This window comes from Fusarium coffeatum (assembly GCF_003316985.1).
Source record: "Fusarium coffeatum strain FIESC_28 chromosome Unknown BRIP53273_contig_95, whole genome shotgun sequence".
Lineage (NCBI taxonomy): Eukaryota > Fungi > Ascomycota > Sordariomycetes > Hypocreales > Nectriaceae > Fusarium > Fusarium coffeatum.
In genome coordinates this window covers 120,482-138,542 of record NW_022157890.1, presented here as the reverse complement: position 1 = coordinate 138,542, position 18,061 = coordinate 120,482, and the positions used below count along the sequence as shown (strand labels likewise).

The 18,061-nt window shown below is 49.9% G+C and overlaps 6 protein-coding genes across 6 annotated transcripts; 2 read left to right on the top strand and 4 right to left on the bottom strand.

Moving 5' to 3' along the window:
- Positions 1 to 735: 735 nt before the first annotated feature.
- FIESC28_04552 (uncharacterized protein) lies at positions 736 to 2,920 on the bottom strand (the record flags this gene model as incomplete). The annotated part of the gene is made up of 2 exons (XM_031158699.1): positions 736 to 1,239; positions 1,295 to 2,920. The coding sequence occupies 2 exons, from the start codon at positions 2,918 to 2,920 to the stop codon at positions 736 to 738; spliced, it is 2,130 nt and encodes a 709-aa protein (XP_031017277.1).
- A 1,711-nt stretch (positions 2,921 to 4,631) lies between these two features.
- FIESC28_04551 (uncharacterized protein) lies at positions 4,632 to 5,507 on the bottom strand (the record flags this gene model as incomplete). The annotated part of the gene is made up of 1 exon (XM_031158698.1): positions 4,632 to 5,507. One exon carries the CDS (start codon positions 5,505 to 5,507, stop codon positions 4,632 to 4,634), a length of 876 nt encoding a protein of 291 aa, XP_031017276.1.
- Positions 5,508 to 5,658: 151 nt separating this feature from the next.
- On the bottom strand, positions 5,659 to 9,259 carry FIESC28_04550 (uncharacterized protein; the record flags this gene model as incomplete). Its single annotated transcript, XM_031158697.1, has 5 exons — positions 5,659 to 6,830; positions 7,491 to 7,542; positions 7,595 to 8,966; positions 9,021 to 9,172; positions 9,257 to 9,259. 5 exons carry the CDS (start codon positions 9,257 to 9,259, stop codon positions 5,659 to 5,661), a joined length of 2,751 nt encoding a protein of 916 aa, XP_031017275.1.
- Positions 9,260 to 9,796: 537 nt separating this feature from the next.
- On the top strand, positions 9,797 to 12,143 carry FIESC28_04549 (uncharacterized protein; the record flags this gene model as incomplete). Its single annotated transcript, XM_031158696.1, has 3 exons — positions 9,797 to 10,068; positions 10,122 to 11,658; positions 11,709 to 12,143. The coding sequence occupies 3 exons, from the start codon at positions 9,797 to 9,799 to the stop codon at positions 12,141 to 12,143; spliced, it is 2,244 nt and encodes a 747-aa protein (XP_031017274.1).
- Positions 12,144 to 13,354: 1,211 nt separating this feature from the next.
- FIESC28_04548 (uncharacterized protein) lies at positions 13,355 to 14,389 on the bottom strand (the record flags this gene model as incomplete). The annotated part of the gene is made up of 1 exon (XM_031158695.1): positions 13,355 to 14,389. The coding sequence occupies one exon, from the start codon at positions 14,387 to 14,389 to the stop codon at positions 13,355 to 13,357; it is 1,035 nt and encodes a 344-aa protein (XP_031017273.1).
- A 783-nt stretch (positions 14,390 to 15,172) lies between these two features.
- Positions 15,173 to 16,795, top strand: FIESC28_04547 (uncharacterized protein; the record flags this gene model as incomplete). Its single annotated transcript, XM_031158694.1, has 4 exons — positions 15,173 to 16,012; positions 16,067 to 16,192; positions 16,268 to 16,324; positions 16,790 to 16,795. The coding sequence occupies 4 exons, from the start codon at positions 15,173 to 15,175 to the stop codon at positions 16,793 to 16,795; spliced, it is 1,029 nt and encodes a 342-aa protein (XP_031017272.1).
- Between the last annotated feature and the right edge of the window lie 1,266 nt (positions 16,796 to 18,061).

Here is an 18,061-nt window from a genome sequence, read left to right as displayed (position 1 = left end):
CTTCCCATGAGATGGCTCTACCTATTGATTCGATAGAACAAAACCTTGGGGTTCAATTGTCGTGCCCTCTATGTCGATGTTGTACGTACCTAGGTAGGTATCTGGTACTCAGGTGTTTGGATGCCAACACCGCGCTGTGCATACCTCCTACCCTGCACCTCAATCCACTCTCTGGAGAAGAACGAAAACGAAGTCAACTTGAGTTATAGCTTGGCTAAATATCTAGTTTGATGAAGACGCTATGGGACAAAGACTTCCTTGGCTTTCAAATAACTTAGATCGGTGTGTGAATTTAGCTGTGACATTATTTCAAAGTCGAAGTTGTCGGATTAAGTTCGCTCACAACGGTCGCGAGGTCGCTGTTCCTAACGTCTCCTTACCCTCCGGTTAATCATATGTACCATGAAGTTTCAATTACCGATGGTCCTGATTGTTTCAATTCGTTTCACAGAACAAATTGTATGTCATATCATCATCAAAAATATATTGATTTAAATCTCGCCACCCGAAATCTGGGCAACGGCAATTGTGAAGATAAAACACCGCTCTATAGTCCCTCCAAAATATTTCATAAACATAGGTACCCCCCACATCCCATCAAAAGATCCGCAGTCCATGTAAGAAACGCCGTGAAATGTAGTAGTAGATATGTTCCCCATCTATACCAAATGTACGGCTTGAAATCCAAGCAAGCACCCAAAAGCTTTTCCAAAAAGGTAGCCCATGACAAAACACCTAGGCTTTTCCTGCCTCACGCACTGACATCATGAATTTGTCCTCGGCGCCTACCTCACCAGCGACTCTGGCTGCAGAGACCTTGGCATTTCTTTCGTTGAGGATCGTCTTGACTTCATCGGCCGTTTTGGCTCCGAGTAGCGTCATCTCTCGACTGAGAAGTAGAGCGACAGTGGCTCGAATTAGCAGAGCATCGCCTTCAAAGACATAAACGTCCCATAGCCGGGCTGCTTCGTCAATGGCAAGATGTTGGGTGAATACGGCTGTCAAGATTCCTGCCAAACATTGTTCGAGTTCGGCAGTTGGGATCTTTTTGATGAGGTGCGCGTGAAGAGGTGCAGACTTGAGCGACAGGGTCTGCATCACAAGATTAAATGCAGAAGCTTGTGCGCCTGGATCGCCAGTGTAAAACGAAAGAGGCAATGGGCGGTTGAGCACGTTGGCAAGTGCGACGAAGGCGGATGCGGCATCAGGTAGGTTGAGGAGTAGCAAGGCAGCAATTGTCTGACGGACTTGGTTAGCATCTCGAGTAGCACAATGGGGCTGATGATATACTTACGTTGCAACCCCGAACATAACCAATGTCGCTTCTGTACATGGCATACGCGCTCAGCACGTCAACGAGACTTTGGTGCAATGGTCCCTCGACCTCGAAAATCCTCAAGTCCTGCCATGTGTTCTGGGCAGCATCTTTTCGTATCTCTTGGAACCACTTTGCCTTCCTGGCGTCGTCTGCGTTGCCCTTGTCGTCATTGACTCTGGCCTCGACCTCCTGGGCTCTTGCAAGAGCCGCTTTGAACGATGTCTCCGAGAGACCCAATTCGTTGCCGATCGCTCGACCCCAGATAACACCTCGACTGCGGGGTGCGATACCCTTCCACCAAAGTTCTCTCGTCCTGCGCTCCCGGATGGCTTCGCTCCATCGTGGAATGACATCCCTCTCCCAAATCTGCATTAGATTGTCGGCTGTGCTGTCTCGTCCTTCGATCTTGGCCCTGCGAGAAGCTTCGCGTCGCTCGTCGGCCTTTTGACTGGCTGCCATCATCTTCTGATATTCCTTCAAATGTCGACGCTCCTCGGCAGGGTCCTTAGGCGGCAACCATGAGGGACGCGTGCGGCTCAAGACAGCTTCCTTCTCCTTGGAAACAGGAAGGGGGTCAATCATGATATTTGTCTTGCGAAGAGGTGGTAGTTCTGGGGTTGACTTGACGCGCTGCTTCTTCTCATACATGTCGGCAGATCGTCGAGATGCATTCCAAGTATTGGGGCGTTGGTTTGCGGGGCGCTTGGCTTGCTTCTCTATTTCCTCGTCGGCGTGCTCTTCGAGCTTTTCGGTCAGAGTCTTGGCTTCGGCGTTCAATTCTGCCAGTGCTGCATTCCAACTATGCGCTCGTGTTTGGGAAGGGCTGCGAGGTTTGTCGTCGGTTTTCCAGGTGGGCGAACGGAGAGAGCCTGAGGCTTGGGCAACAGCAGGCGTTCCATTTCCGACACTTCGGACACGCTCCTTGGATCGATTGGGGGAGGGTGACACGGATGATGGTCTGCTAGGTGTTCGCTCCTGCATAGGTCGAGGAGACAGCGGTACGTTGTCGAGGAACATGCCATCGGGAATATCATCACCGTCATCTTCGTCGCATTCTCGCTCGAGGTCGGTAAATGACTTGCGTTCCCGGCCAGTTTGCCAGCTGCTTCGACGGGGCTTTGCAGTCAAACTGGGTTCTCTCGGATCTCTCGGGTTGAGCGAATAAGCAGGGCTCGGGCTTCGTCGTCGAGTGAAGGTGAGAGAGGCTGAAGATGGACTAGTCAGGGTCTTGGGCCGCGTGGCAGAAAGAGGCTCTGTCAATGCGCTCAAATTGGTGCTTCGGGGGTTCGAGGTGTATACGTTGGTCTCGAGTGTTGGGAAGGGTGGGCGAGCTTTGGAAGCGGTCTTGCCAGCCACCAGGGATCGACTCGAGGGTGCCTTGTTCAGACTGGGACGAACGTCGACTTTCGATGGACTTTTGAGGGTGACATTGTCATCGTCGAGACCGATCTCTTCAAAATGGCCAATGTCGGCCATGACACTGCCATCATCGCCGCTGTCTAAAGATTGGAAAGAGGATGTCTTTGAGCTCTTTGAAGTAGTCATTCCTGGCGGAGAGTCGGGGCTGGGAAGATGATTGCCGATATCAAGAGTGCGAAGCATTGTCGCATCGCTCGGAGGAGTGGAAAGCTATTGAACGAGATGAGAGGACTCTGTTGACTCTCCAAGGTGCTCTTCTAGTGTTTTTTGTTGTTGTGGATATTAGGGGTTATGTTCGATCGAGTTTGTTCGGGATTCTGGCTTCTGGTATCGTCGAAATGTCCAAGGCGGATTTCCCTCCTGTTTTGTTCGGGTACGCCGCGGTTGGCTTTGCTTCGTCGATTTGGCGGTAACCGTTGTTATGGGCACTGAATGTCGGGGCAAGAGGAGCTGTTTCAAGATTGCCGGGGTAAGACTCGATTACCAAATTACCGGGCCAAAAGAAGTCGTACTAGCAAAGCAATTGGGGCCGGATCGAAATCGAAATAGGGACAAAAAGCGAAGGTATGAAGTGAAGATTTGAAGTTTATTTCGATGTGCCGTGGTAAGGTCAAAGGGATTCAATCGATCAACGATAGACTGGGGTTGGACAATGTAATGCGTAAGATATAGCAGACACTCTTATACTCCCATTGAGAAAGGTCCAAAAGAGGAGAACAGGATTTTTGCAATCCCAGATGGCGGTAATAGTAAGCAGCGATCGGGGCCGTGATGACGGAAATATTAGCCAAAATTAAGCGCGGAGGTTCGAAGGAAGTGGCCGCCTTCAAAACAAAAGGGGGATTAGTTTAAGGTTAGAGGGTTTGAGACAAGAAGATTGAAAAGATGAAGATGATGCAGTAGAGACAAGGAAGGAAAAAGGGAAAGAAGGGGATGATAAGATGAGAGAGAGGGAGGAAGCAAGGAAAAACGAGTGAGATTCAAGCAACAAGACAAGGAAGTCAAGGTCAAGCAAGTCGAGATGCCAACTTTAGGTACTAGAATAGTGTAGTTCTACAGTGCTCACAGTAAGGAAAGGTACCTCCAGGTAAACAATCAAGTCCAGTCCAGTTTAAACCGGGAAGTGGATGACGATCCCCAAACAAGAGAGAGGAGACGATCCCCGCCCACACACATAGACCGCAAAGAAAAAAAGATGGAAATGATTGTAGTCTCTCATATAAAAATAGCGCCAGAGTGACATGGGCTGAGCATGGGTATGGACAGGCCTTTATCGAGCCCACGCCAATCCAGGGGCTGGATCTTCTTCATGGACTGTGCATCACCGCTAATACATTGTGAGGGTTACAGTGTCAATTCTGCAGCTCCGCTGCTGATTTAATCTCGGCCGCATAACCCGCTACTATAAACAGGGACAGCCAGTCATGTTCTGATATCCCGCGAGGCCTCAACTTTGTCTTTGGAGATCTCGATACTTTGTACTGTACTGTTTTTCTACTGGGTAACGGAAATTATCCCTCAAACCTTAAGTACTACAATAAAGCAGCGCAAATGCTTGTGTCAGTCGCCGTTGAGCGTCTGGATTATTTCGTCTCTTACACCTGCGGTAGTCAATTTTTGACGACTCGACACGGTAGGCAATACCCTGGCAGCCCTGGCTAGCCTCAGAAAAACAAGCAATTTCGCGTCCCATTCTTTCCCACGAGCCAACGGAGCCCTACGAACCATGTACCTCCTGAGCCCCTCTGTGCAATACCACCTACTCCAAAGCTTAGAACATCAAAATAAAGTGGCATAAATGTTGGTCTACAGTGACCAAATATTTCGTCTCTTAGGACATCAATTAGATAAAGCAAGTCTCATGTTATCATAAAATAGCCTAAGATCATCCCGACTACGATCGATACTTCTTTCCACAGCTTGTTCCTCCACCAGATCTTCGCCCTTTATCCATAGCTCGTACCTTTTCAATCAGCTCTTGGCTATCAAAATCTGAATCCGAACCCGAGTCCTCGTCGTCGGTGCCTCCCGGGATCAAGAATGCGTTGATACCCTGGGGAAGCTCGTGCTTCTTTGTCTTCTCCATCTTGAGCCTCCTTTTTTCAGCCTTCCTTCGAGATTTTCGCCTTTTCCCATCATCATTGCGGAGCGCTTCCTCCACGAAAACTTCGTAGGCCTTAACTCTCGCGCTGAGCAATGGGACTGAAGAGCCTGCTATTTCTGAGAACTTGATGGTAAGGTTGTGCCAGAAGTTCTCACGTTGCTTGTCGGTTTTGATGCCTCGGTGCCTGAGTTCCGACGTTACGGCTCCTTCCTGCAGCTCTGTCAATGAATACGTGCCCCCCTCGTATTCCTGGTTTGAGCTTTTCTTGAATGTGAATCTTTGTCCGGCAACATGATTCTTCTCAAAGGCAGCCACTGTGGGTTTGATGGCGTGTTCTGAGACTCCATCTCGGATGATTTGAGCGCTGGGGAGACGGGGCTTGAACCGGTCTGGATTCGTGTCCCGTATCAACCGCGCTTCTTCATGTCTCTTTTTGACCTCGTCTTTGCATGGCTTCGATTTCGAGGGCGTAGATTGGGGGTCCTTGCTCGGCTGCGACTGCTTCTTCTGAAGTTCGTTGTGTTTGGTTCGCTGAATGGGCGTCTTTGTCGGTGTCCCTTGGTTGGTTGCAGCATGCTCTGCGGTCGTATCGTCAGCAACATGTGTCAAATGTGTCATGTGTTTCTCTGGGTTTACTGTCAGCTCGGTGTTCCGCCAAATTTCCATTTTACTCACTTTGTCTCAACCAGTTAGGTAGGTTCTTGTGATTCTGGAATCCCAAACCTGGTACTGCCAGCTTCCTGATGGCGCTTCGCGGCGTTGATGGTGCAGATGGTGAAGCTTTGTCATCGGCAACTCGTGTGATGGCAGACTCGTTCTATGAAATGCTGCGCTCAGACGAAAGGACAGTTTTGGTCTGCTTGTCGCCATCGTGGACGCTCAGACTCGGTGTTGAGAAAATATGCTCGTCTCTAGGAAGTGAGGATGATAGGTTAGGTTTGATGTCGCGTGTCTGTTTTTCGCTGGACATTTTCAGAATGCTCTTCAGGCCGACAATTGACTGTCGATGGCGAGGATGGAACGGCGATTGTCCACCAGAGCCAAGGAATTGCGGGAGTCTATCGCCACTGTAGACTGGCTGAAGCTCATATGTGGATGATGGACTTTCGTTTTTCAAGCGAGGGGTGGTGGACGTTTCTTCAAGTCGATCGTCTTGGATCTCTTTCTTCAGGCATTGTTTCGTCGGACGGTCTTCATCGAGGCCTGTCTGTGCTGGTTCGGCTTGCGAGGTCGCATCGCCAACATCGTTGTCGCTATCAACATCGCTCTCGATGAGAACTGGAGTGTCAACAGAGCCACCAGACGAAGGAACAACTTTCTCGATAACGCAATCAGAATCGCTATCATCGGAGATCACAAAAGGGCGCTGCTCAATTTTGGGGCGCTTGGCTGGACGACCTCGAGGACTGGTAGCAGCGAGCTTGCGCTTTGGTGAAGGGGCTTTCTCAATGATGCAATCCGAATCGTTTCCATCGGGGGCCGCAACTGGGCGCCGTTCGATTCTTGCCTTTTTGGTAGAGCGACCTCGGGGGCTGGTGGTAAAGAGCTTGCGACGAGGCGAAGGGAGAACTTTCTGAAGGATGCAATCTGACTCGCTATCGTCGGGGACAATAATCGGGCGCTCCGTGGTGTTGGCTCTCTTGTTGGAACGAGGTCGAGGACCGGCAGAAACGTTGCGATTTGGCGACGGCAATACCTGTACGATCTCGCAATCAGACTCGGAGCTCTCAGCAGACGAGATTTCGAAGGGTGTGTCTTGAGAGTTTGCCGTGGCGAGCTGAATGGTTCTTTTCGGCATGTTCGCTGGTGGTGTTTCGGCGATACGCTCGTCGCTTTGCTCGTCACGACGCTTCTTTGCAGAGCGTGAGGAAGAAGGCGAACCTTGAGAGATAGGAGTCGAAGGAATAGTTGGTAGAGACGATGCGGTAGGCTTGCGCCTGGATTTGGGCGACCGCGCCGGCATGGTAGTTGTTTCCTTGAAGAAAAATGCTGTGGGCGATGATGATGTGTGAGGAATGAGAATGAATGAAAAGGAACGAATCGGTCGTTAAGTCTTGCAATCAAATACACCAGTTTGGTAGATGGATGTACCTAAGGACATGACATGCCATGCCAGTGTCAGTAACCGGCAGCTCTCGTCTAAAGCTTCACTGGCAGGTAAGCCTCATTGTGTTCTTAGGCAGCAGGCAGAAATCTCTATTGACATGCAATTGTCTTTGTTCAGCATCGGAATTCACTCAGCAGGAGCATACTTGTAGATTGATCCAGCCCAAGGGGCGAAATTGGAGTTGTGAGAATTTGATTCATCCTGATTTTCTTGAGTCTCCGCGTGACGAATATTCTGAACTCCAGAATGAAGCCATCAAATCACCGTGTTCATTGCTACACAAGATTGACTAAGGCTGAGGAGGCACTGGACAGGAGTTCTCTTCTGACCTTTCCAACCTTTTCATAGGGTGTTCGGAGAAATCATAGCTTATTAGTCATAATCTACTGAGATACACTTATTATTTACTCAATGTTGTTCAACGTAAGGCAAGAAGGTCCTCTTTTGCATTTCCATGTCGCCGCATCTATGGTATCATTACAGATCATCATGGTCTATGCACATTGACTCATCACCAGCTACCTGAGCTCAGCCTTACATACGCTCTCGTCGACGAGGAGCCGCCCGGATGATATCGTCTACTCGGAGAAGGAGCTGAGATTGAGGTTAGAATCTATTCACATCGGGTTGTCATGTGGGTACTTACTTCTGCGGCCTCGCTGGCCGATGACACAACAGCCTTCTTCAGCTTGTAACTCTCAATAACACCGAGATCCCGCATATCAGTAATGCCACCACCAGGTGTCATCAAGTCCAGACCATAAGTTGTGAGACCGTCGTAAAGAGCTTTGCGTAGCCTGGCAACAAGATCACCAGAGTCGAGACCAGCATTGTCGGCCAGGATAGTAGGAAGTTGTCGAAGGGCAATAGCGAAGCTGGAAACAGCCAATTGTCGCTTACCCTCAACTCGTGTAGCGGCACCCTCAACAGCCTTGGCCATCAGCATCTCAGCGCAGCCACCACCAAGAGTGGTTCGGGGCTCCTTGACAGTCTGCGACAGGACAGCAAGGGCGTCGTGAAGACTTCGCTCGGCCTCATCCAGGAGCTGTTCCGTGGCACCTCGAAGAACGATTGTGCAAGCCTCTCCACCAGACACACCGGAGAACTTGATAAGGGTATCCTCACCAATGATGACCTCCTCAATCGTATCGCAGTGACCAAGCTTGACCTGCTCAGGGTGGTCGAAGGTGGAGGCGATCTCACCGCCTGTCACAAGGGCCAGACGCTCAATACCATCGAAGTCGGCGTGCTCAATGGACATGATACCGGCATCGGTGAACAGCTGCTCGGGCCAGTTGTAAATAAGTTGTCGGTTGATAAAGCAGTTGATGCCATGGGCCTTGATCTTCTCGACCTTGGCCTTCATCTTCTCCTTCTCGGCCTTCTCGAGCTCGGCGAGCTTGCTTGTCGAGCCGACCTTAACACGTGCACCGAAAATCTTGACCTTGTCAGTATCCATGGAGGTGTTGGCCACCAAGATCTTGGCCTTCTCCAACTTCTTGGGTTGGTTGACACCAATCTTCTTGTCGAGAATGAAACCCTCATCGAGATATGAGTCGCTGAGCTTGCCTCCAGCCTTCTTGATAATCTGAATGTGGTTGAGGTCTGAAGACTTCAATCGGAGGACGGCGTCGACAGCCAATTCGGCAAACTGGTCGCGGTCCTGGGCGAGAACCTTGGAACTGAGGGTCGTTCGGGCGATGGCGAGAAGGTCTTTTCGGAATGCCTCGGGGTTCTTGCTGTGATCGACGGCAGAGCCTTCCAAAGCCTTCAACGCAGCTTGGCTGGCTATTCTGTAACCCTCGATGATGGTCTGGGGGTGGATCTTCTTGTCCACCAACTTCTCCGCCTCTCTTAACAGCTCGGCAGCGAGAACGGCAACTGATGTAGTACCGTCACCGACTTCGTCATCCTGAACCTTTGAAATGTTGACAAGGACCTTGGCGGCGGCGTTATCGAGGGCAATCGACTTGAGGATGGTGGCACCGTCGTTGGTAACCATGATTTCGGCGGTGGAGCTAGCATCGTGTTAAAAGGGGGGTTGTCGACCGAAAGATGGGCGCAAAACATACGCTGACTGTAGAATCTTGTCCATGCCCTTGGGTCCGAGAGTGCTCTTCACGAGATCACCAACGGCGATGGCGCCAACAAAGGCAGAGAGACGAGCATTCTCACCCTTCTCCTCGGTGGTGCCCTCCTCAAAAATTTGAGTTGGTTGGAAAGACTATGAGGGGCAGATGTTAGCAATCATGATTGCAATATAGATTGGAAAGGTTCAAGACAGAGCTTCCAAGGGATGCAGACATACCATAATGGGCCAACAATGCGACTGTAAACACGGCGAAACCTATAAAAACGTAGGAGGTTACCGGTCGTTGTCAACGTCAATATGCTTCAGCCTTGGGGTAGACGTTGCAGCCTTTTTTTCTGGAGCTACCTCGCAGCTTAGGATACCAGAGCCCCTCCACCGCCAGGGGCCAGCCAGAAAGCCCACACGTGACTTGCCCCGCGGCTTTTCATCTCGAGGTTGGAGATAGCGGGACAAGGACAAATGATTCTCCGTGGCACGCACACTTTCGCTGGAAAGTGAAGAACACCAAATTTGTACTGAACTAGGTTGGCCCAACGCAACATTAAGATTCCGCACGTTCCCGAGCGACGTTCCCAGTGTTTTTAGGCAGAACACTGCGTGTTTTTTCAGAGGTCATATCTCCTGCGCGCATAAAGGTCTTTTTCGCAAACCTTGTGCTCAGTAGCCGAACCCTCTAAACCCTCGAGAAAAAAACATCCAGATTCGAGAGCGGGGCATTTTTTCTTGCACCCCTCCAACAACCACATATCGCCCATCATGGCACCCTCTTTCGATCACCTCCGCGAGGCCGACCTTGACGATGACGAGTTCAACGATGATGATATTGACATTTCCGATCTTCGAGAACGTTTCGAGGTTTCCCTCGATCAAGGCTACGACAACTTCGTCGTCATCGACGGCCTCCCCCAGGTCACCGAAGACCAGAAGCCTAAGCTCGTCAAGTTCTTGTTGAAGAAGCTCAACACCGTCGGCAAGACACGCGAGGACTCAGTACATATGCCCATGGGTGACGATGGAAAGTCTCTTCGGTAGGTGTCAAATATGGAATACATAAAGAGCTTGGAACTGATACTGTCTTAAGATTCGCCTTTGTTGAGTACTCCTCGCCAGCCGAAGCCGCCGCTGCTTGTCGTTCGCTCGACCTCACCCCTCTCGACAAGAAGCACACTCTCCGCGTTAACAAGTTCACCGATATCGAGCGATATGGACGCGAAGGCCGCGTCGACGAGACCTACCAACCGCCTGAAATCGAGGAGTTCACCGAGAAGGAGCATCTGCGATGGTTCCTCCGAGACCCCTCAGAGCGCGGCCGCGATCAGTTCGTCATGTACCGTGGTGACAACGTCGGAGTCTACTGGAACAACGAGAAGGACCAGCCCGAGAACATCGTTGAACGACCTTTCTGGACCGAGACTTTTGTCCAGTGGTCTCCTCTCGGCACTTACCTTACCTCTGTCCACGCTCAGGGTGTTCAGCTTTGGGGTGGCCCTTCATGGCTACGACAAGCTCGATTTGCTCATCCTTTCGTGAACATGGTCGCTTTCTCCCCCGGTGAGAAGTACATTGTCACTTGGTCCAACCGCCCCATCTCCATCCCTGATGAGGGTCACCCCGCTCTCTCCATCGACGACCACGGCAAGAACTACGTTATCTGGGACATCGCTACCGCTACTCCTCTTCGATCTTTCGCCAACCTCGATCCCCCCAAGGTGGAGGATGGCAAGCCCCCGCCTAAGATGCAGTGGCCTGCCTTCAAATGGTCTGCTGATGACAAGTACGTCGCCCGTTTGAACCCCGGCCAGTCCATCTCCGTCTACGAGCTCCCCCGCATGAACCTCCTCGACAAGACCTCTATCAAGATCGATGGCGTTGTGGACTTTGACTGGGCTCCTGCTACTCCCAAGCGCGATGGTGTCAAGGACTACGAGCAGCTTTTCTGCTACTGGACCCCCGAAATCGGCAGCAACCCCGCCAAGGTTGGATTGATGAGCATCCCCTCAAAACAGGTTGTTCGATCTTTGAACCTCTTCAGTGTCAGCGATGCTAAGCTTCACTGGCAATCTGAGGCCGCCTACATTTGCGTCAAGGTCGACCGACACTCCAAGTCCAAGAAGTCTCAAGCCACCACCCTTGAGATTTTCCGTGTCAAGGAGAAGGGTGTTCCTGTTGAGGTTGTTGACACCATCAAGGACACCGTTATTAACTTCGCTTGGGAGCCCAAGGGCGACCGATTCGCCATCATCTCCACAACCGAGCCCACAGGCGTTACTGCTGTTGCCCCTAAGACAGCGGTCTCTTTCTTCTGCCCCGAGAAGGCCAAGAAGGGTCAACAAGTGGGTAACTTCAAGCACCTCCGAACGCTTGACAAGAAGAACAGCAACGCCATTTACTGGTCGCCTCGAGGTCGTTTCGTTGTTATCGCTACTATCGCCAACCAACAGAGCTCCGACCTTGACTTCTTCGACCTCGACTTTGAGGGTGAGAAGCCCGAGTCCGATAAGGACCTTACCGCCAACCTACAGGCTATGAACACCGCCGACCACTACGGTGTTACAGACGTTGAGTGGGATCCCTCAGGCCGTTTCGTCGCCTCGTGGGCATCCGCCTGGAAGCACTCAGTAAGTTGCATTCTCACACATTCTTAAGGTCCATGCTAACATAATCACAGATGGAAAACGGTTACCACATCTACGATTTCAAGGGTGAGGCTCTACGAGAAGAGCCCCTCGAGAAGTTCAAGCAGTTCTCATGGCGCCCTCGGCCCGCTACTCTCCTTACCAAAGAGGAGCAGAAGGCCGTCCGCAAGAACCTCCGAGAATACAGCCGCGTCTTTGAGCAAGAAGATGCCGACCGTGGTGCTTCTGCTGACTTGGCCGTTGTCGAAGCTCGTCGCCGCATGCTCGAGGAGTGGCACTCTTGGCGCGAGAGCGTCGAGGCCGACATGCTGGAAGAGCGTGAGGTGCTCGGCCTACCAAAGGATCCTCATGCTCCTCTGCTAGAGGCCTACACAAAGTCCCTGGAGGGCACAACATCAGAGGAGGATCGGGTGATTGAGGAGATCGTTGAGGAGGTTATTGAGGAGAGCGAGGAAATCCTCGCTTAGAGGGCTTCACTGCATTTGCATGGGAGTGATTTGCTTGTATCTCGGTAGAAAACTGGTCAGGGCGAGGGGTCACGTAATGAAATTCTTTGCTATGTTCATACAGAAGGATAGGTCCAACTCTTTGGGCTCACTAAAAGCATTATCTGGAGTAATCTATGTTCGTCCATCTTTTTGTTTAATGTTACATGAGTAGACTGCCAAGGGTCGACCTTGAGGATCCTGGTCGTGTCTGAGGGGAAAGAGCGCAAGCAGTCCAGTCGATCCTCCGTTACCATGGGACCGTCAACTGGCTCCTTGACCATTGTGAATACAACTTCATGCAGCCAGGCACACCAGATCTGCGAAGCAGGAACAGGACTCTAGTCAGGCATGGCGTAGCAGAACAATGACAACAGGAAGGAGGCATGATGTGACACTTGTACTAAACTGAGCCTCTGCCTACAATAAACATTTATACTTGACCTTGAATCAATTTGCTGTAGCCGGATATATATACTTAGTATGATCCTCCAGCGTCCAACAATAGCTTTATCATCATGTCCCGGTCTTCAGAGCGATAGCGTCTACTAGAATTACCTGCTGTTCTAGCGGGGGAGTTCCCTTCAGGATCTTCAGCTGCAGGATCAGCTCCATGCTTCAAAAGCTCCCTCGCAATAGCTATTGCCCCAAGTTCAGCAGCAATATGCAACGGGGTGAGGTTGTGTCGGACCACTTTACCCCAAGTCATAGGGTCCTCAATGTATTGTAATTCTCGACAGCTACAATATATGTCTTGTTCGCTGCCTCGTCTTCTGGGGCGGTTTGATGGATCATCGAATGCAAATGACGCCCGGGCATTAACGATGTTACCTCTTGACACTAGTTTCTCAATAAGCTGTGCTCCTTTGTCGGTGCCATAACTGCCATAATGCATGGCAAGGCAATGCAACGACGTCCAACCATCCTGTGTAGTAACAACAGGATTGGCACCATGAGACAGAAGCAGCTGAGCTGTTTCTGACTTTTTAGATAGTCCTGCAATGTTCGGAAACCCAGGTGCCAGTGTGCTGAGTAATGGCGTCCATCCTCTTGATGCATTTTCGTCAATGTAAAGACCAACGTCGTCAGATAGCAGATACTTTGCCATTTGGACTTGGCCCCCGACAGATGCAAAGTGTAACAATGTCTCACCTTTGTGATTCCTAGATCTCAAAGCATATTCTCTCTGGGATTCAGGCAAGTTTGAGAGGAGCAGGTGAAAGGTGTCCAGAGGAGATGCATAGGCAGCACAGTGTAGAGGACTGTTCCCATATACATCTCGGTGGATGACAGAAGCGGAGAAGCAATCGGAACACATCCTCGTGTGGCTCTTCCTTTAGAAAAATATACCTGACCTTGGGAAACTTTCGTTTGTATGCCCCTAAATAATGCAATGCAGTCTGGCCTTGACTGTTGGTCATATTGGGGTCAGCACCGTTGTTGAGCAATGCTTGCAGACAGCCATAGAGTTGCTTATGGAGAGCAGTCCATATAACAAGAGGCTCAAATATTGCTATCCGGCTGGCTTCGGGGCTCTTAGGGTCAGCTCCAGCGTCCATCAGCACTTTGATCGATTGCGACTGTGCCACACGTTCAGATTCTGTGTGCTCTCGAAGAAGGAAGCACGGCCTGGTGACTGTCACCTGGGCTAACGCGAGGTTAAGCGATTCCTGATCAACAGAGCAGTGAGATAGAAGAAATTGGATATTCTCAAATCTCCAGTTGTTGGCTGCTGCGACCAAGGCACGACCTCTAGATTCTAAAGACCAGCCATCTTGTCCCCATGTCAACAGATCAGATATCGTAGCGATATGACCATACTCTGCTGCATCGCGCAGACACCCGAAAGTTTCCGTATTGAAAGTGTCGGCATCAGGATTGACATGTTCCCAAATCTTCCGAAGGATAATGCGATTATCCAACCTTGCGGCTAAGCCTATGGGTGTGGTGATGAATTGGTCTTCAACAAAATGGGGTTCTTTGACAGGGTTGGCGCCAGCGTTTAGTAAGATACTAACTGCCGCCAAGTTGTCGAGATATATAGCCAGATGCAGCGGCGCGCCAAACATGCCATCAGTTTGATCGACGTTTTCTGGGGTCAAGGTGCTGACGAGGTTCTGTAGTTCACTAAGATCGTTAGTGGCGATGGAATAGTGAAGGGAGTTTTGATGATACCCTGCCCTCCTTTGTAACTCAGATATATCTGGGATAGGCGGAGGTATACGCATAGTTGATTGATGGGAAGTAAAGAAAGAGTTGCAGTCGAATTGATGAGTTGATGAAGATGAGAGTGCGTGCAGCATCACCTGACAAAGAGTGGAGAATGTTGGTTCTTGACAGCACTCTTGTTTCTCGGGCTGTGAGAAGGGCTCCCATGGTCGATTTTTTTAAACTGTCGCTTGGCTCCTAGTGACGGGGATTGTTTGACTATGCTCTTCTACAGTTGGTGTTGGGCAACGCTTGTAGTAGTGGGAGGACGATCACATCCGAGAACCAGAAGTATTCAACTATTCAATAAACCCAATGTCACTATTATAAGATAACACGTTTTCCGTTGTCTTGCCAGTTCTTGGCAAGATTCCAAGACCTGTTGAGGGTAATTATTCTGTCCGAATACCATTAAAATCCACCAAGATCGATCCTGGGCACAATACTGCCAAAATGAAGGAAGGGTTGTTGGAGCCAGCTGAATCAGGGCGGCTACGCTGCTGGCCATTGAACGCCGCCAATTTATATTAAATGTACTCAGAGCCAGATATGTGATGCCACTAGTACTATGAGATAGCATCAAGATAACCTCCTGAGAAGGGAGAGACAGAAGAAATGTTAAATAAAGGGACCTGCATGACTGTTCTACTCAGGGACTCTTGCAATACATTCTGCCTCGTGTTCTATACACGACTTCCACTGCCTTTGACTTTGGCATCCATTTGAAGTCTAAGACTCGCATTCGTCTCGACTTACCCGACACTGTTCGTCGACTAAACTCCCCATTCTCATCTCGTTCCATCATGCGTGTCGCTCTCATTCTCTCCAGCATCTCTGCTGTGACTACAATTGCGGCTTCACAAGCAATCCCGACAGCAGCGTCCGAGATGGCATCTGAGATAGTTGAGAGAGCACCTGAGCTACCGTCTCCAGCCATCGACCCGATACCCGCTGCAGAATTGCCAGCGACGGAGGAAGCATCTGAGGAAGCACCTGAGATCGCACCGATTGTGCCTGAGATAGCGTCTCCAGCCATTGACCCCATCATTCCAGAAGCTCCAGCGGTTGAGGAAGCACCTGACATGGCATCGCCAGCCATCGATACAATACCCGTTCCAGACGTTCCAGTATCTGAGGAAGCACCTGAGATTGCACCGATTGTGCCCGAGATGGCATCTCCAGCTATTGACCCAATCATCCCAAAAGCCCCAGCGACTGAGGAAGAATCTGAAAACGGACCCGAGATTGCATCGCCAATCACGGAGCCAGTACCCATCCCAGACTTGCCAACGACTGAAAAGGCATCTCCAGCTATCGATCAAATACCTATTCCAGAACTGCCTTTGACTGGGGAGGCACCTGAGATCGCTCCTCAAATCGCATCTCCAGATATTGACCAAATACCCATTCCAGAAGTACCAGCGACTGACAAAGCTACTGAGATCGCACCTGAGATCGCACCTGAGGTAGCATCTCCGCCTGCTGACCCAGTCTCCGTCCCAAAATCGCCTGTCCGTACTTCTTCCGGAGTGATCCCAGAAGATATCTTGGATGCCATGCAAGGGATTCAGATCTTAGCGTCCAACCTAATACTTCAAGCGTACGACATCAGGGGCGATGGTGTGAAGCCTCAGATAATCGGAGTATGTACTTGTCTTTTACCACGTCACTTGACCTAGACTGACTTTTTTGTACAGAACACATACCTGCGCTGTCGGGATTTGACCGATGGTATTGAAAAGGTGTCTGGCGGAATCAGTCGCCCTCCCACGATGCTTTTTAGCTGGGAAGATCAAATGGCCATTTGCTCCAATTTCGATGTGGTACGTAACATCCCTTGCATGAGACAAGAGCTGGAAGAAGAAAGGAAGAGAAATGCAGACTAACATTCCTTCAAGTTCGGTATCAACCAATCCAGAGTCATCACTGCACTGGTCATGGAACTTGAGAGCATAGTGAGAGATGGCTTCTTTGGCCGCTTTCAAGATTGTTTCACCCAACTTCAACCTGTTCTCAACCTGTTTATTAAACAGCTCATAGTATATACGCCCACGTGCGAAGCTGAAATGTTGAGGAGGATAGATCAGCTTGATGTAGGGTTCAACAATGCCAGGGTGAGGATGGAGGCTGCCCGGGGGAGGTAGACACATTCCGATGCCGCCCTAGCTGAGGTCATCGTTTTATGTAGGGGTTTTGAATTTATCAATTTTGGCGTCACTCGACAATGTGCCGTACCGTGCAGTACTGTCTCTGTCTGCTTATCCTTTCCAACAGAAGATCGGGTAAGATAAGCAGGGTTGACACGGATAGTGTAGTGCATGGGTTGTAAGTCGGTAAACGCTTGGACGATCATGGATGGATGAACGAAGTATGCCCTATCTGGAGACACACATATTTCAATTGCAATACATACACGATAGTTCTAGAGCAAATGCATAAGAGTGGTTTTATAGCTGCTTGGAAGTGGAAACTCGTGCTTTCGTTACGCAGACAGTCTGGCGGTCAAGTGTTTAAAAATTGGGTTCCCTACAAACATTGATGAGTTGTTGGATTCCATGAGAGGAAGATCCACAAGTTACCCCGAGTATCAAAACATGCATTCGGCCTTTTCACAAACTACAGTAGGTCGTGTGTTTGTCTTGGAGTTGCAGCAAAGTATTTTTTTTTTCTCACATGCAGTTCTGACGAATGACATCAAGATAGGGAAAAGCCAATTGGTGATGCTTCGGTTAATGAGAATCTACCCTGAAGTCTGAGGTTAGCCAAGAAATTGCACCATTCAGAGGGAGAAAGTGAGACAGAAGCTCAAAGATCCCCACAGCGGACACAGACCATCAGATCCGGGGTGAGAATAAGCGAAACGAAATCCACAAAAATAACCTCCACTGCGATACGTAGTATCTAATAAGAGATGAGGACGGTTTCTCACGACCGGAATTGACTCCAACGTAAGAAATATGGCCGTTCAATCAAATTGACTTGACATGCAACAATATCATCGCTCATCAGAACCAATTGTCAATTCTACTCCGAGTTTTCTGTTTGCCCCCGAATGTGTGGGACAAGGTCACCGATTATCATCGCCAATATCAATGGTTTGAAACCGTGACTAATGCACGATTCTTGCTTGTGATTGGACGATAAAGCATCTCTCCTTGCAGCGACGGACAATCTGAGAAGAGCATGTATACAGACAGGTATGGATAGGCACATTATTGACAGCTCGGTGTCTGTGGCATGTTACCATCTGCAGCCGCTGCCCGTCTGTAAGTTCAACGGTGTCTTTGTTGAATGCTTGACAGGATGCACGGGCTACACTGAACTACAACTATGTATCAAAGCTCATGAAATCGGACCTTGTCTTGGATATAAGTACAAGCAACAAGACACCACTGTAACGGTGCATCTATCTTTGTAAGGAAACAAAGGTACAGATACCAAGGTAGGGCCTACGTACGCCCAGTCTCATCCATCCATAACGAGAATATCCTCCACCATCGTAAAAAGACAGGTCTGGATCGCCTACAGTGTGGTTTGAAGACAATACGGCCTTCGTCCCTTACTCGAGGGAGAGCAGAATATTGTAGTACCCCGGCAAATTGAGTAAAAGATGTACTGTAGATATAATTCGGTAGACAATGCGCCTCAAACACCACAAAATGATCAAATGATTTCCTCCTGAATTGTCAGTG